The sequence below is a fragment of the Malus sylvestris genome, chromosome 15 (assembly GCF_916048215.2).
Source record: "Malus sylvestris chromosome 15, drMalSylv7.2, whole genome shotgun sequence".
NCBI classification, from domain to species: Eukaryota; Viridiplantae; Streptophyta; class Magnoliopsida; order Rosales; family Rosaceae; genus Malus; species Malus sylvestris.
Window position 1 is genome coordinate 5,881,312 of NC_062274.1, and position 22,800 is coordinate 5,904,111.

At 37.1% G+C, this 22,800-nt stretch overlaps 2 protein-coding genes and 1 pseudogene across 2 annotated transcripts; 2 read left to right on the plus strand and 1 right to left on the minus strand.

Annotated features, from left to right (window-relative positions):
* Nucleotides 1-2,713, plus strand: LOC126604121 (patatin-like protein 2). The gene is made up of 7 exons (XM_050271232.1): nt 1-280; nt 415-596; nt 980-1,169; nt 1,271-1,432; nt 1,652-1,957; nt 2,089-2,261; nt 2,404-2,713. The coding sequence occupies exons 1-7, from the start codon at nt 131-133 to the stop codon at nt 2,486-2,488; spliced, it is 1,248 nt and encodes a 415-aa protein (XP_050127189.1). The 5' UTR covers nt 1-130; the 3' UTR covers nt 2,489-2,713.
* Nucleotides 2,714-3,961: 1,248 nt separating this feature from the next.
* Nucleotides 3,962-13,355, minus strand: LOC126601411 (patatin-like protein 2; annotated as a pseudogene).
* Nucleotides 13,356-20,087: 6,732 nt separating this feature from the next.
* On the plus strand, nt 20,088-22,800 carry LOC126604120 (patatin-like protein 2). Its single transcript, XM_050271231.1, has 7 exons — nt 20,088-20,367; nt 20,502-20,683; nt 21,067-21,256; nt 21,358-21,519; nt 21,739-22,044; nt 22,176-22,348; nt 22,491-22,800. The coding sequence occupies exons 1-7, from the start codon at nt 20,218-20,220 to the stop codon at nt 22,573-22,575; spliced, it is 1,248 nt and encodes a 415-aa protein (XP_050127188.1). The 5' UTR covers nt 20,088-20,217; the 3' UTR covers nt 22,576-22,800.

Sequence of the window (22,800 nt, forward strand, 5' to 3'; positions counted from 1 at the left end):
AATTAATCTTGTCATCCCCCAGATTAATTGTCATCACCCAGGTTTGCTTTCTGCATTTGCTTCCGGTTCATAATAGTACTTACCGTTTCGTTCCTACGTACGCTTCCCTGTGCCGACTATCATTCATAATATGCCTTCGTTTTCTCAAATGGAAAGAGCAAGATCATTTCTTCAGTCTCCCACTTATGGAAACCTCGTCACTGTTCTTAGCATCGATGGAGGTGGTATCCGAGGGATTATCCCCGGAACTATACTCAGCTTCCTAGAGTCTGAGCTTCAGGTATAAATTTCAATTTAAACCCATAATTTAACTTCAAATTAAAAATGTTAAACGCCACTTTAATTTAATCTCATGCACAACATATGCTTGCACATTCGAACTAACCTTCACTTTAATTTGTTGGCCATATGCAGAAGCTGGATGGTGAAGATGCAAGGCTGGCAGATTACTTTGATGTAATTACAGGGACTAGCACAGGTGGACTTGTGACTGCCATGCTTACTACCCCAGATGAAAATAATCGTCCCTTGTTTTCTGCTAAAGATATTAACGCTTTCTACCTCGAACACTGCCCGAAAATCTTCCCCCAGGACAGGTACCTACTTAATTACAATCTTAACTTGAAATCTGTTTGAAATGGACCTTGCATGCATTGGGAATGAATTCTACAATGATAGGAGAAGAGACGTTGCCTGGGTTTTAAGTATAAGTTGGGTTTCTCACCATATTCTCAATTGATTTTATAGTAGAACTTAACTTTTTTAGGAGGAAGGACCTTGCATGAGTTTATAAGTAATTAAATTGAGTCACTCCATATTGCCAATTAATTTTATAATGAAACTGCAACTTTTTTCAATTGCTTCTTATAAGCTTATCGACCTTTTTCATTCGTTAATCTTTTCTTTCTGCTTCTTTTCTTTCCTATATTTCACAAGTCTACTGTTGCTAACAATCAGATAATCATTTTTTTTTCTTCAGCGCTCCACTAATTGGTGAAGCCGTGGATATGGTTAAAAATTTGACGGGACCAAAATATGATGGGAAATATTTACATAATATAGTGAAGGAAAAATTAGGAGACAAACGATTGAACGACACATTGACTAACGTTATAATCCCAACTTTTGATATAAAGCGGCTCCAACCAACCATCTTTTCCAGCTATGAGGTTGGTTAATTTTTTAATACTCTCTCTTGGAATAATTTTGTGAAAAAGTTTGCTCTATCTCTACATATATATTTATTGTGTGTGTATGTTGTTGATTTTAGGCCAAGAAGAAGAGTTGCGTAGATGCTTTACTCTCGGACATATGTATTGCAACTTCAGCAGCACCAACCTACCTTCCAGCACATCATTTTGAAACCAAAACTTCCACTGGTGAAACAAGAGAGTTCCATCTCATTGATGGCGGTGTCGCTGCTAATAACCCGGTAAACATTAGTACGTAGTTTCCATAGTTAAAATATGGATAAGACTAATTTGTTATTAAAAACTCGAGTGTTAGAATTTTGAATTTTCATGGGAATACCTATCTCGGAATCCAATCTAAACACCTATATTTTATGTAAAAGACATATTTATCTATTCATGACAATATAATTACCAACTAGCAGTACGATTTCCTCTGATTAAATTTGTTCATTTCTCAGGCCTTGGTTGCCATAAACGAAGTCACGACGGAAATCCACCAGGGAAATTCCGACTTCAACTTTTCCATGAGACCAACTGAGTATGGTCGGTTCTTAGTTGTGTCGTTGGGTACTGGTTCTGCAAAATGTGAGGAGAAGTACCATGCCAATGACGTAGCTAAATGGGGTCTTTTGGCATGGTTGACAAGCGGAGGTTCTTGTCCACTCATCGATGTATTTACCCAAGCCAGTAGTGACATGGTTGATTTTCACCTTGCCACTGTTTTCCAAGCTCTTAACTGTGAGAAAAGTTATCTTCGAATCCAGGTATATATACATCGATCCTTCTATGTATGTTTAAAATACTTACACTTTGACAACAGAGCATACTTATATCGCTATATAAATCAATTATTTGTTGAAAAAAATATTTACGTGAGGCAAATTTATGTTTGTAGGATGATACATTGGAAAAGACAGTGTCTTCAGTAGACATTGCTACGAAGGAAAACTTGGATAATCTTGTGAAAGTTGGAGAGAAATTGCTGAAAAAGCCTGTTTCAAGGGTGAATATGGATACCGGTGCCCTTGAACCTGCCCATCAATCTACAAATGAAGAGGCTCTCGTAAGGTAATATATAATTTAATCATCATTCACCAAATATCTCCACTATATACGTATTTTAGCATGATCATATATGTTATAATATTGATTAAAAATTGCTCATTACTATTTGTTTTCTTGACTAATAATTAATCTTCATGTGCTGCAGGATTGCTAGAATTCTGTCTCGGGAGAGGAAGGTCCGTGAAACGCAATCACCACATGGAAAGGCCGTAACCAGCAAGCCCAACTGATGATCAAGCTGCTTTCTCTCTCACAAACAATTAGTATTCCCTTTAATAGAATTCAATTTTTATTTGGAAGATTAATCAATTCATTTTAGTTAAAATAAAGCACTATATAGAAAAATAATTAACCATATGGTGAAATTATTGCTAATTAATTACTCTTGTAATTCAGTACTGAAATTCATTATTTTCTCTCCCAATAAATACTACTCAGCTTCTTGGTTTTGATTATTTTTTCATCTTGTAATTTTTTATTTGGTTATGAATTTTTTTCTTCGACAGTTATCAAGGTTTTGTATTCTTTCCTTTTTCTTTCTCAGTCCCCTTAACCCTCTTCCGAAAAAAAAAAATAATAATAATAATAAACACACACCCCTGTTTAATTTGTTTTTAGCCTTTCAGACTGTAAATAAAAATATGCGAGACACTAAAACACGTGTGTAAAAATCACCTCCTAACAATAATAATATTATATATAACTAAAAAAAGTTGAAACAACAATACGGCTGAGAGCCATATATAACCAAATTATGCAGAGTTTAATTAACTATCCCCAACATTGCCAATTGACTAAAGTTTGAACAGTTTCGACCAAAGTAGAAATTTTCCCTTTCTGTTAGTAATATTCTCAGACTTTTACGTTTTTGTTTCATTGGTTTGGCTACTTGCTGGAACGAAAAATCAATCTTTAAAGTCTCTTTCGCGGGTCTATGGAAAACAAGTTCCATCACGAAATGACTCCACTTCCATAAAGCAAGAACAAAAACGAAATTAGTAGCTCACGTGTTCTTTATCTAAACAATAATTAAGAGCATTTTGCTTATAATTGTGGACTTTGCTGGTACGAGTCATTATCCAAGAATATAGACTCATCAAGCTTGGACCATAGCTTGACCAAATGGTCAAATATGCATGCTCCTCAAACCGTTCCAAACGCTCACGTATGTTACATCTAACTTTTCAAAACTTTCTTTACGAATCGAATTTTGTCGGCGGGAGTGGTTAGGCATGCTTACATAAGAGTGAAACAAATATAATTAACCTTGCTATATATATATATATAGAAAGAGGGATGAGGAGTTTTTGCATTTCAAAAGAAAATTACATTTTAATTTTTGTTGAAAGTATTTAATTAGATCAATTGATCATATATAGTTTTAAGCCGCAATTGGTTATTGACTAATACTTTGTTTGAATAAGGAAATTTATAATTACTATGATAATTAGGTAAATTTGAAATGACAGAAATAGAAATGACGAAATTATTTTTTTTAGAATTTGTGAATTTTCTTGTTTAGTTAACCTAGAAGAGTAATGGAATTTGAATATGAATTTTTTATTTATTTTTAAACTCTCACTCAAAGAAATTTGGAAGTGACCTATTTACATGGAATTCAAATTTGACAAATGGAGGTCTCAAATTCAAAGTATTTTTTCTACGCAAAAATTCTAAATTTATTTGTTTATGATTCAAACAAGTGAACTAGTGCATGTCAAATTATAATTTATATCTTGTGTCAAAATTACAAGTTTATTTTCCTCATCCAAACATAATGTAAGTTTTTTTTTTCTTTGGGCAACTTACAATTATTTTGGAATAGTCATTAAGTTAGCATATACAACACCCGGAAGAAAACTTATTCCAGCACAAAAAAGAATCTAAAAGAATAATCTAAACAGTATGATGGATCATTTGCCCCCAACTTGACGTTATTACAGCAATTTAATTATCATTCAAATGAATTACCAAAACAAAAGAGTCATGATTTTTATCCAAAAAACAAAAACGAAAGAATCTTGGCTAGTTTGGTCATAGACTCAAAGGGTGATATATGGCTTTGCAGCATGTCCAACAGACGACTTTGCAAGGCGAAGCCACTTCTCTTCAGATAATAGTTTTGCAAACTTGCACAATCACAAATAACAACTTTCGATTATGACAAAAATTATACCACAGAAATTGGGGAAATTTATATCTGGTTTTGGTAATTGATATGGTGTACCTAGTGAGAGCCTCTTCATTGGACTCGTGTTTTGAAGGCTCCACCCTGCCAGTCTCCAAATTAACCCTAGAAACTGGTATTTTCAACAGGCCTTCACCCACTTTGAGAAGATCATCCAAATTCTTCTTAACGGCTATGTCCACAGAAGATACTTGTCCAGTTAACGTGTCATCCTGCATTTTTGTTTATTCCATTTAAAAACACTTATAATGGTGTTTGGCAAAAAAACATGGATATGGGTCAAACAAACGCTTTCTAAAGAATTGCTTGAATTTTTAACAGAAATTTTAACATATTTGTAACAAAAGAAAGTTGCTGACCGTTTAGCATGGTGTTGATCAATATGCTGTTCATTGCTGGGGTTCATGCCCTCCTTCTGGTTTTATATATGTTCCCCTTTAGTTCTCTGTCTTTATTTATTTGAATAAGAAAGGGGGAAGAGGCGCCTGGCTCTTAGAGAGTGTAGGACCCTTAACCTTTAGGGTTGGAGAGTTAGACGCTACGCATTCTACACCGTGTTATTAAAAGGAGATAAGGAGATAATATATTGTTCTCTTTATTGAACAAATGATGTTATCTACATTAAAGGGAAGGGGAGGTAGGCTAATCCTCACAATGGGGATAACAATAATGTGGTTCAAATTTGCTTAAAAGATAATATATCTTAATACTCTATTTGCTTAAAAAAAATCAACAAAAAATAGTAATTGAAATGTAATAGGGTGACGTAAAGCACATGCAAGGTCCCTCCAATAAAACTAATTGGCAATATAGAAATTGCCCAACCACTTATAAGTACAAGCAAGGTCCCTTTTCCCATCAATGTGAGAATTTTTTTCTTTTGTCAAACCCATCAGTGTGAAATTCATTCTTAACAAGTAATAACTAATTAATAACTAATAAAATTAATTAATGTACCTGAATTCGAAGGTAATTGTTCTCCGAACGAAGGGCTTGGAAAACTACAGAAAGATGATAATCGACCATATCAGAACTTGATTGACTGAAAACATCAATTATTGGGGTTCCACCACCGCTGGTTAACCAATCTAATAAACCCCACTTGGCTGCAGAATGCGCACGGTATTTGAAACTCAGCTTTTGGCGAGCCAGTTCCGAGAGATATCACTAGAAATCGCCCATAGTCCATGGCCTTTATAGGGAAGAAATCTTCACTCCCACTTATTATTGTCTTTGTCACTTCACCTATTGCAAGTAAAGTCTGGAATAAGACCAAAAATAATGTTGGAAGTCATTAAACCAACCAAATAAAATTTAACCTATCAGAAAAGGTCTTAAGTTCGAATTAATTCTTATATATACCGGATTATTCGTAGCCACACCGCCATCTATAAGGTTAAAATCTTTTACATTCCCTTCTGGGTCAATTGTTTCAAAATAGTGAGCTGGGAGATAAGTGTTAAATGTCCCACATCAGTGGGGTAAAGGAAACCTAATGGGTTTAAATAGTATTATCTTACTCTAACTAATATTGAGGCATTTTGTGTTATAACTCCACACTTGACGGATTAGGCAGGTGGAAAAGTTGGGGACAGTATCGGTGTCGTTAGAGTGGGGTGGGTCGGCGATCCAAAAATTCCAACAATAAGCTGGAAAATATAGTTGGCGGGAGCTGTTTTATGTTAAATGTGGGAATGACAACATTAGTCAATGTCTGATGAAGTTTTTTAGAACCAAGTTTCTGCCCAACCAAGTCATGCAGATACTTCCCATCATATTTTTTCCCTGAGGGCTTTGATAATCTTTTTCATTTTCGGAAACAGCGGACAACTGTTGTTTAAAACATTAATGTTCATGTTAGAAACTGTGGCATGCACCCAAACAAGTACAATGTCAGTGGATAAGAATTTGATTCAAAAACTGTGGACTAGCTTCTTGGATAGAGCTCATCAAGTTGGACAAAGTCAGTTCGTATTTAGCCATAAATTGTTTACTAATCTCTGTGAAATAATTGCAGAATGGTGGGTGAGACTCCAAGCATGAGACTAGTTGGTTATAATGTAAAGCCATATTGGAGGGTTAATAAACAAGGCACTAAGTTTGGCCAAAGCCAAACCCTGTGATATGCTCATGAACTGCCTACCCTTCAAGCAAACCTCCATCAAGCATATGCAGCTAATACTTTAAGCTTATTATTAAGATTATCAAGTTGTTCTGTGCGGCTGCGTACAATGAAGCCACACGATGTAATATTCCTTGTCAAATGGCCACTAGCTAGAAAAACTTTACGCGTTATATATAATTTGATTCGTATAAGGCGGCGATGCACATTAGCAGTAACTTAAGAAGGTCAATTCGAGGGCCAAAAGTTGCTGGTGTGATTGATCTACTGGCCAAATGCAAAGCACTTGTAAGAAATAAAAAATTGGTCTACCATTCAATTATGTCTGCATATAACTTCAACTTGATGGTAAAGTGATGCTGCATAATTTAATCAAGTTGTATATTGTCATGAGTTTTTCGTGTACTTTGATTAAGGGCGTATGTAGTATTTGGTTGTCCAGTCAGTAACCTTATGCTTCAGTAATACCAGAATCATTGTATGATTCTAATGCTCCTGTCAACAAGGAAGAGGAAAATATATTTTAGTTCTGTTTTTTCATGCCATGTATCACATTTCAGAAAATAGAATTTTCCACAAATTTATCCAGCTTAATTAAATGTGCCCTGCAGTAACTTGGAGGTATATGCTTCTCTTTTAGCATACCACATGACTGGTATGCCTAAATTTGGCTCCAATATAACTGAAGCGAAAATTAACTTACCAGTTAATCTTTTCTGAACTTACTGAAGTGGTGCTTCAAAACTACATGTTGTGAGTGGTAGAAATTTCAGTTGTTTTTAGAGCATATACTGTACATACATATGTAAAACAATTGTGTATATAAGCACGCTACACCGCAGTGAGTTGGATGAACTTTATAAAGAAAATATTGAAGTGCAAAGAATCACAATGACTCTATTAGAGGATTTGTTCGACAAGATTTGAAGGATGCAAAAATAAATCATAAGATTGCAGTATGTTCATAAGATTGATGAGTCTGCAATATTTCTCCAACATATAAGCTGTTTTGTTTGCTATACTCCAAACATTTACTGAAGAAAAAACAAGTGCAACTATGCGCAGATCAGTGAAAAACTGAAATTCAATGAAGAAAACGGATCGACAAGACTCCTGATGTAACAAATTCTAAGACAGTCAATTGGATAGAAAGCTGAGCTTAAGAATAAGCTGTTCTATCTGAGCTTAAGAATAAGCTGCAACAAGCCTCACATTGCTGACCTTGATTTGTACTGCTCACGAGTCATGATGGGGCAGGTGTTGAATAATAGAAAGTCCCACGTCAGGTGTTAAATCACCATCACCCTAGGTGCAGTTTTATGAGCTCAACATTATTCAATTACATATCACATCATCGATGATTCACATAATCAAACATAACTTACCTGAACTTACCTGTGCCTCCACAGCACCACATTTATATATATATATATATATATGCAACCATGAAATGCATATTCAGAATATAAAAGCATTTAGCATATTATTTCAAAGCATACTTTCCTAAAAAAATGCATTTTTGGGAAATATATTAACTATAGAAATATATACTGAAAACAAAAGCCCACTCACTGGTATGTCGACGGGTCGTAACCCCTGAGTCGCCTGTGGATACGCTCGTCCTCGGGATCAGTCTCACCTATATGCAAATTAACTATAAAAACCTTATTTTAAAGCACATAGGCAAAACTAGCTAATAACTTCTCATACATTGCTCAATTTTGGTATTTGAATATACCAGCGTGACCTACACAACCTCACGAACATCGTGATATTTTTAAAATAATTTTTCTGTGGCTCACGCGCCCTCACGTGCTGAGGAGGGCACGGCCTCACGCGCAGGCGCACTGATGGATTCCCTAACTGCCGTTAGGGAATATTTTGTTAAAATCTAACAGATTCCGTTAAAATTGACTGACGATGTTAGCATATTCCGTCCAAACTGACGGAATATGCCGTCATCTTCTTCGGCGAGTAGCCGGCCACCGAAAAACTGGGTAAAACTTTAAAACGTCTATTCTCGCTCGTTTCTTATAAAATTTGAACCATTGGAAAGCTAGCAACATGTAGAATCACGTTATACCATTTTTAATCCTTGAAATCCATTAGAATTTACCTGAGGAAGCTCGATAATCCAGTCAACTTCGAAACTAGATATCCCGACGTCCAAATTTATCCAACGAACCACCCGAGCCTCCTTAGGACCTTCTAAAGCTCTCTATGAGCTTGAAATTCCCTGAAATCAACATATTTACATCCACATGAATAGTGACCAAAATCAGGGCGAGGGTTTCCACGTGAAATCGAAGGTTTCCTTACCTGAAATTGATACCTTTGAACTCGTAGGGTCCTTGGTGTTTGTCCGTACAAGAAGAAGGATAGAGAGAGAGTCTAAGAAATGAGAGAAAGCACGAGAAGAAGAGAGAATGAGTGAGTGTGGTATGTGTGTGATCCACGTGGTCACCAATCCAAGACCACAAAACAACCTCTAAGTCTCAATATGTCACACATACACACTACCATTTTCCCGTCCAAGGATAAAGCTGTCATTTTACATCACTGATAAATGAATTTCGGGATGGGCTGTGACAATCTCTCCACCTTGTAAAATTTCATCCTCGAAATTATACATAACAAATACATCCATTAATAATCATAAAATAAGCGTGGGTACATCTCTCTCATTCAATCATCTGTCTCCCAAGTAGCTTCTTCCACTGAATGATTTCTCCATAATACTTTCACCAAACGCACAGTCTTGTTCCTTAGTTCCTTATCTTTCCAATCCAAAAGAGTCACTGGTTCCTTATCATAAGTCAAATCCGGATTAATTTCCAAAGGTTAAGGAGGAATCACATGCGAATGATCTAAAACATAATGTCGAAGCATCGAAACATGAAATACATCGTGCACCTTGGACAACTCTAGAGGCAACTCAAGCCTGTAAGCAACCTCACCGACTCGTTTGGTGATCATATATGGTCCAATGTACCTAGGACTTAACTTTCCTTTCCTTCCAAATCATACAACACCTTTCTAAGGTGATAGCTTCAGGAATACCCAATCGCCTACATGATACTTCCGATCAGTGGCATGTTTGTCTGCTAAGCTCTTTTGTCGATCTTGGGCCGCTTTCAGGTTAGACTTAATTACCTGAACATTTTGAGTAGTCACATCCGTAATCTCAGGGCCCATTAAAACTCTTTCGCCAACCTTTGACCAACATAAGGGCCTACGACAAGATTTCCCATAAAGTGCCTTAAATGGTGCCATACCAATACTCGAATGATAACTGTTCTTGTAGGAGAACTCCATCAAATCCAAACAATCATGCCAACTATCTCCAAACTGCAGCACTGAAGATCTCAACATATCCTCTAATGTCTGAATGGTCCTCTCAGATTGTCCATCTGTTTGAGGATGATATGTCGTACTATAAAGCAATCTCATACCAAGAGCTTCTTGGAATGCTATCTAGAACTTGGAAGTAAATCTAGGATCCCAATCCGAGATAATATTAACTGGCACACCATGATACTTCACAATCTGCGATATAAATAACTTAGCTAATCGGCTTAACGAATACTTCTTCCTCACTGGAATAAAATGCGCTGACTTTGTAAGCCGATCAACTACTACCCAAATGCCGTCATGACCATTCTGTGTACGAGCAAGCTTGTACATAAAATCCATAGTAATATTTTCCCATTTCCACTATGGAACGGGAAGTGGCTGCATCAACCCAAACGACTTCTTCCTTTCATCTTTAACCTGTTGGTAAATGGCACACCTACTCACATATTCGGCAATTTCTCTTTTCATACCCGGCCAATAATAAAATGGTCTAATGGTATGATATATCTTAGTGCCTCCTAGATGCATCGCATATGCCGAAATATGTGATTCATCCAAAATTTCTTTCTTTAATTCTGCATTATTCGACACATATTTCCTGCTTTCCTGTATCAACATGCCATCAGTTTCTCGAATCTCAAAATCTTTCTTTTTGCCTTGGTTCCTTGCTTGAATTATTTCCTGGGTCTCCTCATCAATCATCTGAGCCTCAAGCACACAATCAATTAATACTGGCCTAACCTGAAAATTAGCAAGTAAGGTTTCTTCTCGATCTTCCACTCCTAGCTCCACTCCAATGGACCTCAAATTTGCTAAGAGAGGAACATGACAATCATAGATGACATTAAGTCTGGCTGGAGTCTTTCTACTAGGTGTGTCCGCCACTGCACGACCAGGGTGATACTCAATCGTGCACTAAGTAACTCAATCCACCTTCGCTGTCGAAGATTAAGATTTCTCTGAGTAAACAAATACTGGAGACTCTTATAATATGTGAAGATCTTACATTTCTCATCACAAAGATAATGTCTCCAAATCTTCAAGGCAAAGATAATAGTTGCTAACTCCAAATCATGTGTAAGGTAATTTTTCTCATGAGGTTTCAACTGTCTCGAAGCATAAACAATTACTCTACCATGTTGCATCAATACATAACCCAAACCATTTAGAGAAGCATCACTGTAAACCTCATAATTACCGCCATCATCTGGAAGCGCTAGAACATGAGCATGGGTGATATAGTACTTCACATGTTGGAAACTTTGCTCACATTTATTATCCCACTCAAACTTAACATCCTTTCGCGTCAACCTCGTCAATGGCAAAGCAATCACTGAAAAATCCTTAACGAACCGTCTATAATAGCCTGCTAAGCCAAGAAAACTCTTTACCTCGGTGACGGTTCGAGGTTGCTCCCAATTTTCCACAGCTACCACTTTTTGAGAATCCACTTGAATGCCTTGAGCAGAAATGACATCCCAAAAGTGCCACTTGATTCAACTAGAATTCACATGTGCTAAACTTAGCATATAGTTAGTGTTCCCTCAAACTGCTCAACACCAACTTCAAATGTCTAGCATGCTCAGCCTTAGACTTAGAGTATACCAGAATATCATTAATGAAGACAATAACAAACCTGTCCAAATATGGTTGGAATACTCGATTCATCAAATCCATAAAAGCTGCTGGTGCATTAGTTAACCCGAATGGCATCACAAGAAACTCTAATGACCATATCGAGTCTTGAATGCGGTCTTAGGGACATATTCATTTTTAATCTTCAACTGGTAGTAACCTGACCTCAAGTCAATCTTAGAAAATACACAGGCACCTCTGAGTTGATCAAACAAATCATCTATACGAGGCAATGGATAATGGTTTTTAATGGTTACCCGATTTAGTTGCCTGTAATCAATGCATAGCCTCAAAGTTCCGTTTTTCTTCCTCACAAATAACACTGGAGCTCCCCAAGGTGAAGTACTTAGTTGAATAAAACCTTTATCCACTAACTCTTGCAACTGTACTTTCAATTCTCTTAATTCAGCATGAGCCATTCTGTAAGGAGTCAAAGATATATGATTCGTACCTGGAAGCAGATCAATAACAAACTCCACCTCTCTATCTGGCGGTAATCCAGGCAAATCCTCAGGGAATACATTCGGAAAATAATTGACCACACAAACATCCTCCACACTACTAGGAGCATCATCATTCAACACCACATAAGCCAAACATCCCTGACAACCTTTCGACAACAATCTCTTTGCTTTCATGGCTGAAATAATACCATGCCTCATCCCACTAGGCTCTCCTACAAATGTAACTTCAGGTAATCCAAGACAATGAAATGTGACTGTCTTCCCATAACAATCTATCTTGGCACGATTATAATGTAATCAATCAGTACCCAAAATCACATCAAAATCCATAATATCCAACGACATAAGATTAGCCGGCATAATAATATCCTCTACTATCATTGGATATACCCGATCCACAAAACATTTATCCCATATAGGCATAGAAAATTCTAAATTATATCCTAGAAATGTAGGATGAGGTTGTGTCATTTGAGCAAATGTATGAGAAATAACAGAATGTGTAGCACCACAATCAATTAATACTCTAGCAAAATGACCAAAAATATTTAACGTACCCATGATTAAATCTGGATTATTCTGGGCATCTTGCAGTGACATGTTGTGGATACACCCCTGATTCTGCTGTTGTCCACCATGACCTCTGTTGGCATGAACACCACGTCCCTGCCTCTGCTGACCCGACTACCCCGAAGATCCTGCACTACTAGCAGCAATCTCTGCCTGTTAGGGTTGTCCCCTTGGTACCACTGAGATCCTCTGGCTGAATGTGGCTGATAAGTCATAGATCCTCCATGATACTGAGGATACCCACTCTGATACTGAGAATCCTGAGAGTACTACTGCCGTCCTGAGGTGTAAGGAGCGGCGTCGCCCTGATAGTGGTAGGCACCTCCTCGTCCAGTCTGAGTATAACCACCAGATCCTGAAGTTTGCTGGGTAAGTGCAGGTGGTGGGAATGAAGGCTGTTGGGGTCTCTGCTGACTCTGAGGGCATTGGGCAGCCCTATGACCCATCTGTCCATAAATAAAACATCCATTGCTGCCTCTCATACACTTCAAAAAATGCCGATTATTACACCTGCGGTATAAGGGAGCACCAAATCCACCTGAACCACCAAAATCTCTCTACCTCTGAAACCTAGGGCCTCTAGTAAATTTACCACCTCTCCTTTGCATATTAGTACTCAATCCTCCGCTAGAAGAGCTGGAACTGCCACCACTCATATTAAAGTTCTGGGTCTTGCGGGGTCCCTGAAATGCTTGCCCTTTTCCTTTGTCATCTTCTCTTTGGCCCCTATTCTTTCCTTCCTCATCCTCACTTTCACTAGGCATGTTCTCTGAGGCCTCAATCCTCAGTAGATTTCATAAAACTCCTTGTAAGAGGCACAATGAGTCGATGTCGCTATGGAACGCTATTTCTTCTTAGTACCCAAACTGAAACGGCGAAGCATCTCTACCGGATTAGCAGCAACCTCCGGATCATATCTCGACATATCAGTAAACATCTTGTAATACTCATTAGCGGACATCTTTCCTTGCCTCAGATGAGTAAACTCATGTTTCTTACGATTGATATACGTAGGAGGAATGAACATTTTCTGAAACAACTCCTTAAACACTCCCAGTCTGCAATCTCTGCTGGGGTCAACTGATAAGACTCATGTCTCCACCAGGATGCAGGCTGTTCTCCAAAAAACCAGGTAGTCATCTCGACCCACCTATCAGGAGCAAGATTCCCCTAACTCTGCATCACTTGAAAGGTCTTCTCCACATGATTAAGCCATTTTTATGCCCCCTCATGGCCTTCATTTCCCATGAGTAAGTCAACTTCAGATTATGAACTGTCTCAAGAAGTGTCCTCTGGGGAGTACGGAATGCAGTCTGAATGGCAGAAACTATAGCTTCCCCTAATTCAGCAATATCAGGGAAACTAGATTCAGCTGATTAACGGGGCTCTCTACGAGGCGGCATAGTTCTGACATAAGACATCACAAGGATTAGAACATTCAATAATTATACAGAACTGCTATACATAGGCTCTAATACCAAACTGACACACCCTGATTGAGGTCAAGGCATGCTGGCCGTCATGTGAGAGTGACGTAGTCATGTGCACAGTGCGGAAGCAATAAAGATAAGAATTATATGAATAATTAAAAACCGAATTACTAGAGTGCATTACTAAACAGAAAGTGATATGAGTTAATTACAACAGTAAACACTCCTAATCAGAGCATAAAAGTCTAGGTGCAGTCCAGTAGGACAAGTACTAGTTATACAGTACCATGAATGTCCTACTATTATTTAGATAGGTCAGAACTGCCGACGTCCTCAAGCCACCAACAACAAGCTTACTTAAAACCTAGAGGGGTGCAAAACAGAAAACGTGAGTGGGCAAAAACAAAAGTTTTACAAAATCATTTTGTTTATCAATATATCTAACCCCTCGCTGTAAAACATGTATAATTTTCCTAAAATCAAGATATAAGCATATATATATATATATATCTGAAATCATAACAATTCAATTCATGCTTCACATAATCATAGTCATATGTATGCCATGCCAAAATATAACAAAGTAAACAATCCAGGTAAGAATGATTTCATAGAAATATAATATGTTAGCCAGAACCCCTGTGGTAGTTTGTACAGCTGAATTCATAGCTCAAAAGTCAATCTAGCCGGAGTCATTACAATGACCTATACGACAATATACTGCACATAAGTCGGAATCACTAAAAAGGGGTATGTACGACAAGATTGGGTGTAATATAATTATGCTCAATTCTATTCTCTCATAATAGCCGGACGATAAATCGCTAGTCACCTATGAGTCGGAACCATGAAAAAGGTCTGTACAACAAGACTGTGCACTTAAGTTAGATCCAATATGAGCATATAGTGTGGGAGGTGATGTAAATAAACATGCTTGTACTTCATATCTCTGGCTAAATCACCATCACCCTAGGTGCAGTTTTATGAGCTCAACATTATTTAATCACATATCACATCATCGATGATTCACATAATCAAACATAATTTACCTGAACTTACCTGTGCCTCCACAACACCACATATATATATATGCAACCATGAAATGCATATTCAGAATATAAAAGCATTTGACATATTATTTCAAAGCATACTTTCTAAAAAAAATGCATTTCTGGGAAATATATCAAGTATATAAATATATACTAAAAACAAAAGCCCACTCACTGGTATATCGATGAGTCGTAACCCCCGAGTCGCCCGTGGATACGCTCGTCCTCGGGATAAGTCTCACTTATATGCGAATTAACTATAAAAACGTTATTTTAAAGCACATAGGCAAAACTAGCTAATAACTTTTCATGCATTGATCAATTTTGGTATTTGAATATACCAACGTGACCTACACAACCTCACGAACATTGTGATATTTTTAAAATAATTTTTCTGTGGCTCACACGCCCTCACGGGCCGGGGAGGGCACGGCCTCACGCACAGGCGCACTGACGGATTCCCTAACTGTTGTTAGGGAATATTCCGTTAAAATCTAATAGATTCCGTTAAAACTGACTGACGGCGTCAGCATATTCCGTCCAAACTGACGGAATATGACGTCATCTTCTCCGGCGAGTCGCCGGTCACCGAAAAACTGGGTAAAAATTTAAAACGTCTATTCTCGCTCGTTTCTTAACCAAAACTTATGAAATTTGAACCATTGGAAAGCTAACAACATGTAGAATCACGTTATACCATTTTTAATCCTTGAAATCCATTAGAATTTACCTGAGGAAGCTCGATAATCCGGTCAACTTCGAAACTAGCTATCCCGACGTCCAAATTTATCCAACGAACCACCCCGAGCCTCCTTAGGACCTTCTAAAGCTCTCTATGAGCTTGAAATTCCCTGAAATCAACATATTTACGTCCACATGAATAGTGACCAAAATCGGGGCTAGGGATTCCACGTGAAATTGAAGGTTTCCTTACCTGAAATTGATACCTTTGAACTCGTAGGGTCCTCACGAACACAATGATACCATTTTCTTCCTCGATCTGTGAGGTTTAAGAGGTCCTTGGTGTTTGTCCGTACAAGAAGAAGGATAGAGAGAGAGAGTCTGAGAGATGAGAGAGAGCACGTGAAGAAAAGAGAAGGAGTGAGTGTGGTGTGTGTGTGATCCACGTGGTCACCAATCCAAGACCACAAAACAACCTCTAAGTCTCAATATGTCACACATACACACTACCATTTTCCCGTCCAAGGATAAAGCTATCATTTTACATCACTGATAAATGAATTTCAGGATGGGCTGTGACAATTATCACATTAATTTCAAGGACCTCAATAAAAAATTAAAAACTAACAAGGTTTCAATCAAAGAATATTCATAACTAAGGACCGCATCCAAAGTCTTCCTAGAAAAAAAACCAAAAGTGGAGTGCATATTGAGTTTCAGTAAGTAAAGTGGCAACTTTTGAATTTTAGAGAGAAAAGTGAGATCAATATCAATTCCAGGGTATAAAGTAGCACTTTTTGAGTTTCAAGAGGTAAAGTGAGATCAAAATCGAGTTTCATAGAATAAAGTGGTGACTTATGAGTTTCAGGGGGAAATTGAATTTCAGGAGCGTAATAATAAATAAGCCTATAATTTAAATAGAAAACTAGATTTTAATTCTTAAATAAGATGAAGTTTAGAAAAATGTCTTATACAAGATTAAATATTGATTTTATTCCCTTAGATTCTATTTAATGTCAGCATATGCATTCAATTTCTTTTTTTATTTATAATTTTATGGTGTCCATGAATTACATTTTATGTAAAATATAGTAAATTTTAATTTCTTTTGAAATTAAAATGAATTAGCCTTATTTGTTGACATTTCCATCACCACTTTATTGTAGGTATCTTATATAATAAAGAAATAATTTTGGTACAAACTTTTCGATACACTTATGTTTTTGCATATTTTCTTATGTGCCACTAATTCATTACAATATATTTAGGTACATACACTTTGGTATACTAGTTTTAGTATAATATGTTTAGGTATAGACATTTCGGTATACTAGATTGGTATAATATATTTAGGTACATATATTTTGATACACTAATTTAGTGTAATATATTTAGGTACAAACTAATGTTTTTGCATATTTTCTTATGTGCCACTAATTCATTAAAATATATTTAGGTACAAACATTTCAGTATACTAGTTCAATAAAAAATGTTATGGTACGGATGTTTTGTCACAGCCCGTTCCAAAATATTACATTCGTGGCTGTGAATGGACGAAATTGCCCTTAAGAAATACTAAGTATGTGAAGCTCAAGTTGATAATTATCTAGGTTCCTAAGTTTTGAAAATAAAATGGAATTTAATAAGGATGGAACTTAGATTTTTAGGTTAAAATTTTGTGGTTTGGAGTTGGGGATTGGAAAAGGACCACGTGGGATCCCCACATCCCTCAATCCTCTCCCTATTTTCTGCATGCTGTCTCTCTCTCTCTTCCCTCACGACTCTCTCACTCTCTCTGTCACTCTTCTTCTCCGTTCGAACCAAACCAACCACAAAACAACCCTAAACTTCTACCAACGACGGAGTTAAGACCACCATCAAACTCCTGGAACCTCCACGATCACGATGGTATCCATTTCAGGTAAGTTTTGCTTCGGAAAAACCCTAGTTTCAAAGTTCCCGTGAAGAGCACTGTTCATGATCTTCGAATTGACTTTGTTTTAGGTGAAACCAAGCTCACAGTGAGCTTAAGGAAGTCCCAAGGAAGCTCGGAGTGCTTCGTTGGCATGAATTGGACGTCGGGATCACCTAGTTCGAAGGTAGGCCGATTTCTTGAATTTTTGAAAGTTTGATCCCGTTGTTTTTAGGCCCTAAAACTAGTCCAACGTGATAGTAGGTGTTTAGAGCTTCAATTTGGTATAAGGTACGAAAAATTTGGACGAAAAACGAAGGAGAATAGCAAGTTTGAAATTTTTCCAGAAACCGGCGAACAGTCGCCGGCGACCGGCGACTCGCCGGAGAAGACAGGGAATATTCCGTCAGTTTTGACGGAATATGCTAACGGCGTTGACTGATGCCGTTAATATTTAACGGAATATGCTAGGATTTAACGGAATATTCCCTAACTGCCGTTACTGTGCCGTCTGTGTGCACGACACGTGGCCGCGCGTGGGGGCGCGTAGGTCCATGCCACGTCAGGCGCGTGGGACCTCCAAAAATTATTTTAAAAATATGGGGATGATCCTGAGATTGTGTAGGTCACTGTGGTATATTCATATACCCAATTTGAACAATATATGAGGAGTTATTAGCTAAGAGTGGGATTATGCGTTAAATAACGTTAATTCGGTTATTTCTCGTATAGGCGAGGCTTGTACGAATGTTGGGCATGACTAAGGGAGGCTCAGGGACCTACGACACGTCGATGTATTCTGTGAGTGGGCAGTTTTGTTTTCCGTATATACTTGACGTTTTCCCAGAAATTGAAATTTAATGAAAGTATGCTTTAAATGCAACGTATAAAATCATATGAAAAGTATATTGAAATGTGAATTGAGATGCCATGCATAAAAGTATATGAAAAGTATATAGAAATGTGAATCGAATTGCCATGCATGAAATGATATGAAAAGTATGAATTGAGATATGATGTATATATATATGAAATGGTGCTGTGGACGCACAGGTGAGTATCAGGTGAGTATTATTACTGTTATGATGATGTTGAGATATGTTGAGCTCATAAACTGCACCTTGGTATTAGTGCTTATTATTATTCACCGCATCGTATGCTCATCTTGGATCCAAGTAGATGCTAGTCGTACAGACCACCGGGGGTGGTTCCGACATGCCAGTCGTATAGACCATTAGAGGGGTTCCGACTGGTAGGTGACCTTAGATTATGTGCACATATGATTGATGAGAAAAGCACTAGAGCATATTATTACACCATTAAGTCGTACAGATTACATTAGGTAATTCCGACTTATGTGCAGTGTAGTGCCGTACAGGTCATACTAGGTGACTCTGGCATGGCCGTACAGGTCACAGTTGGTGACTCCGGTTAGATGAGATTTGAGCTCTACATTCAGCCGTACAGGACCATTGTAGGGTCTCCGGTTGATTACTTTCTTGCACCTGATATGATTATTGTTGATGCATCCATACTTAACTGTTGAATCAGACATGGCATGGCATGATTGATAAAGAAAAAATGTTGAGTTAATGAATTGAAGTATTGAGAATATATATGTATATTTATATTTTACATTTCTGGGAAAGTATACAGGTTTTACGGAGAGGGGTTGCAACGTTTTGAGAAATGTTTGGATTTGGAAAAGAATTGTTTTACTGACCCACTCAATTTTGGTTTTGCGCCCCTCCAGGTTCAGGAATCACAAGGGTGTGGTGACTACGAGGAATTCGACGGTGTTCTGACAGATTGGACAAAATTAGGACTCACCTTCGGGTGTATCAACTTATAAATTGTATCTTAAAGCTTCCGTACTGTGCAAATGGTTACGTCACTCTCTCGTGACGGCCAGCATGCCCTCCTTCGGGACGGGGTGTGTCATGTTTAGTTACACTAAAAAGGAAGTTAAATAAAATTAAAGAATTAAAATATGTATAATAATAAATTTAAAATTTAAAGTAGAGACATTAAATAAGAATTTTCTTTTTTTGAGAAAATAAGATATCTATTAAATATGAAAACAAAAATATAATATGAATTTGAATTAAGTACATATTAAATGACTAAATTTTTTATTAAATTTTAATCTTATTCAGGGATTAAAATTCAAAAGCCCCTAATTTAAATAAGATTTAAAGTGGACTGTTATGCTTGATAGTGTAATCACCTAGAAGATTCAACTGTCATTTTGATTAACCAACCATGTCCAGTACAAGAATGCAATACCTAATTTGAAAAGTCAGGAATAGATAATGGTCCAACTAAAACTTGTTTTGGATACATACCTACAAGCTTAGGGTCAAAGTTGGAGGGGAAAAGATCTCTATATAAGGCGTAGATAGGTACTCAAGGTTCTTACACTCAATTAATCTTGTCATCCCCCAGATTAATTGTCATCACCCAGGTTTGCTTTCTGCATTTGCTTCCGGTTCATAATAGTACTTACCGTTTCGTTCCTACGTACGCTTCCCTGTGCCGACTATCATTCATAATATGCCTTCGTTTTCTCAAATGGAAAGAGCAAGATCATTTCTTCAGTCTCCCACTTATGGAAACCTCGTCACTGTTCTTAGCATCGATGGAGGTGGTATCCGAGGGATTATCCCCGGAACTATACTCAGCTTCCTAGAGTCTGAGCTTCAGGTATAAATTTCAATTTAAACCCATAATTTAACTTCAAATTAAAAATGTTAAACGCCACTTTAATTTAATCTCATGCACAACATATGCTTGCACATTCGAACTAACCTTCACTTTAATTTGTTGGCCATATGCAGAAGCTGGATGGTGAAGATGCAAGGCTGGCAGATTACTTTGATGTAATTACAGGGACTAGCACAGGTGGACTTGTGACTGCCATGCTTACTACCCCAGATGAAAATAATCGTCCCTTGTTTTCTGCTAAAGATATTAACGCTTTCTACCTCGAACACTGCCCGAAAATCTTCCCCCAGGACAGGTACCTACTTAATTACAATCTTAACTTGAAATCTGTTTGAAATGGACCTTGCATGCATTGGGAATGAATTCTACAATGATAGGAGAAGAGACGTTGCCTGGGTTTTAAGTATAAGTTGGGTTTCTCACCATATTCTCAATTGATTTTATAGTAGAACTTAACTTTTTTAGGAGGAAGGACCTTGCATGGGTTTATAAATAATTAAATTGAGTCACTCCATATTGCCAATTAATTTTATAATGAAACTGCAACTTTTTTCAATTGCTTCTTATAAGCTTATCGACCTTTTTCATTCGTTAATCTTTTCTTTCTGCTTCTTTTCTTTCCTATATTTCACAAGTCTACTGTTGCTAACAATCAGATAATCATTTTTTTTTCTTCAGCGCTCCACTAATTGGTGAAGCCGTGGATATGGTTAAAAATTTGACGGGACCAAAATATGATGGGAAATATTTACATAATATAGTGAAGGAAAAATTAGGAGACAAACGATTGAACGACACATTGACTAACGTTATAATCCCAACTTTTGATATAAAGCGGCTCCAACCAACCATCTTTTCCAGCTATGAGGTTGGTTAATTTTTTAATACTCTCTCTTGGAATAATTTTGTGAAAAAGTTTGCTCTATCTCTACATATATATTTATTGTGTGTGTATGTTGTTGATTTTAGGCCAAGAAGAAGAGTTGCGTAGATGCTTTACTCTCGGACATATGTATTGCAACTTCAGCAGCACCAACCTACCTTCCAGCACATCATTTTGAAACCAAAACTTCCACTGGTGAAACAAGAGAGTTCCATCTCATTGATGGCGGTGTCGCTGCTAATAACCCGGTAAACATTAGTACGTAGTTTCCATAGTTAAAATATGGATAAGACTAATTTGTTATTAAAAACTCGAGTGTTAGAATTTTGAATTTTCATGGGAATACCTATCTCGGAATCCAATCTAAACACCTATATTTTATGTAAAAGACATATTTATCTATTCATGACAATATAATTACCAACTAGCAGTACGATTTCCTCTGATTAAATTTGTTCATTTCTCAGGCCTTGGTTGCCATAAACGAAGTCACGAAGGAAATCCACCAGGGAAATTCCGACTTCAACTTTTCCATGAGACCAACTGAGTATGGTCGGTTCTTAGTTGTGTCGTTGGGTACTGGTTCTGCAAAATGTGAGGAGAAGTACCATGCCAATGACGTAGCTAAATGGGGTCTTTTGGCATGGTTGACAAGCGGAGGTTCTTGTCCACTCATCGATGTATTTACCCAAGCCAGTAGTGACATGGTTGATTTTCACCTTGCCACTGTTTTCCAAGCTCTTAACTGTGAGAAAAGTTATCTTCGAATCCAGGTATATATACATCGATCCTTCTATGTATGTTTAAAATACTTACACTTTGACAACAGAGCATACTTATATTGCTATATAAATCAATTATATGTTGAAAAAAATATTTACGTGAGGCAAATTTATGTTTGTAGGATGATACATTGGAAAAGACAGTGTCTTCAGTAGACATTGCTACGAAGGAAAACTTGGATAATCTTGTGAAAGTTGGAGAGAAATTGCTGAAAAAGCCTGTTTCAAGGGTGAATATGGATACCGGTGCCCTTGAACCTGCCCATCAATCTACAAATGAAGAGGCCCTCGTAAGGTAATATATAATTTAATCATCATTCACCAAATATCTCCACTATATACGTATTTTAGCATGATCATATATGTTATAATATTGATTAAAAATTGCTCATTACTATTTGTTTTCTTGACTAATAATTAATCTTCATGTGCTGCAGGATTGCTAGAATTCTGTCTCGGGAGAGGAAGGTCCGTGAAACGCAATCACCACATGGAAAGGCCGTAACCAGCAAGCCCAACTGATGATCAAGCTGCTTTCTCTCTCACAAACAATTAGTATTCCCTTTAATAGAATTCAATTTTTATTTGGAAGATTAATCAATTCATTTTAGTTAAAATAAAGCACTATATAGAAAAATAATTAACCATATGGTGAAATTATTGCTAATTAATTACTCTTGTAATTCAGTACTGAAATTCATTATTTTCTCTCCCAATAAATACTACTCAGCTTCTTGGTTTTGATTA

What these genes read in the sequence shown, in the direction of transcription:
- LOC126604121 (XM_050271232.1), top strand. Translation starts at nt 131, where the DNA reads ATGCCTTCGTTTTCTCAAATGGAAAGAGCAAGATCATTTCTTCAGTCT. An exon ending in CCATCTTTTCCAGCTATGAG is followed by an intron (nt 1,170 to 1,270) that starts GTTGGTTAATTT and finishes TGTTGATTTTAG; the next exon opens with GCCAAGAAGAAGAGTTGCGT. An exon ending in GTGTCGCTGCTAATAACCCG is followed by an intron (nt 1,433 to 1,651) that starts GTAAACATTAGT and finishes TTCATTTCTCAG; the next exon opens with GCCTTGGTTGCCATAAACGA.
- LOC126604120 (XM_050271231.1), top strand. Translation starts at nt 20,218, where the DNA reads ATGCCTTCGTTTTCTCAAATGGAAAGAGCAAGATCATTTCTTCAGTCT. An exon ending in AAAATCTTCCCCCAGGACAG is followed by an intron (nt 20,684 to 21,066) that starts GTACCTACTTAA and finishes TTTTTTCTTCAG; the next exon opens with CGCTCCACTAATTGGTGAAG. An exon ending in GTGTCGCTGCTAATAACCCG is followed by an intron (nt 21,520 to 21,738) that starts GTAAACATTAGT and finishes TTCATTTCTCAG; the next exon opens with GCCTTGGTTGCCATAAACGA.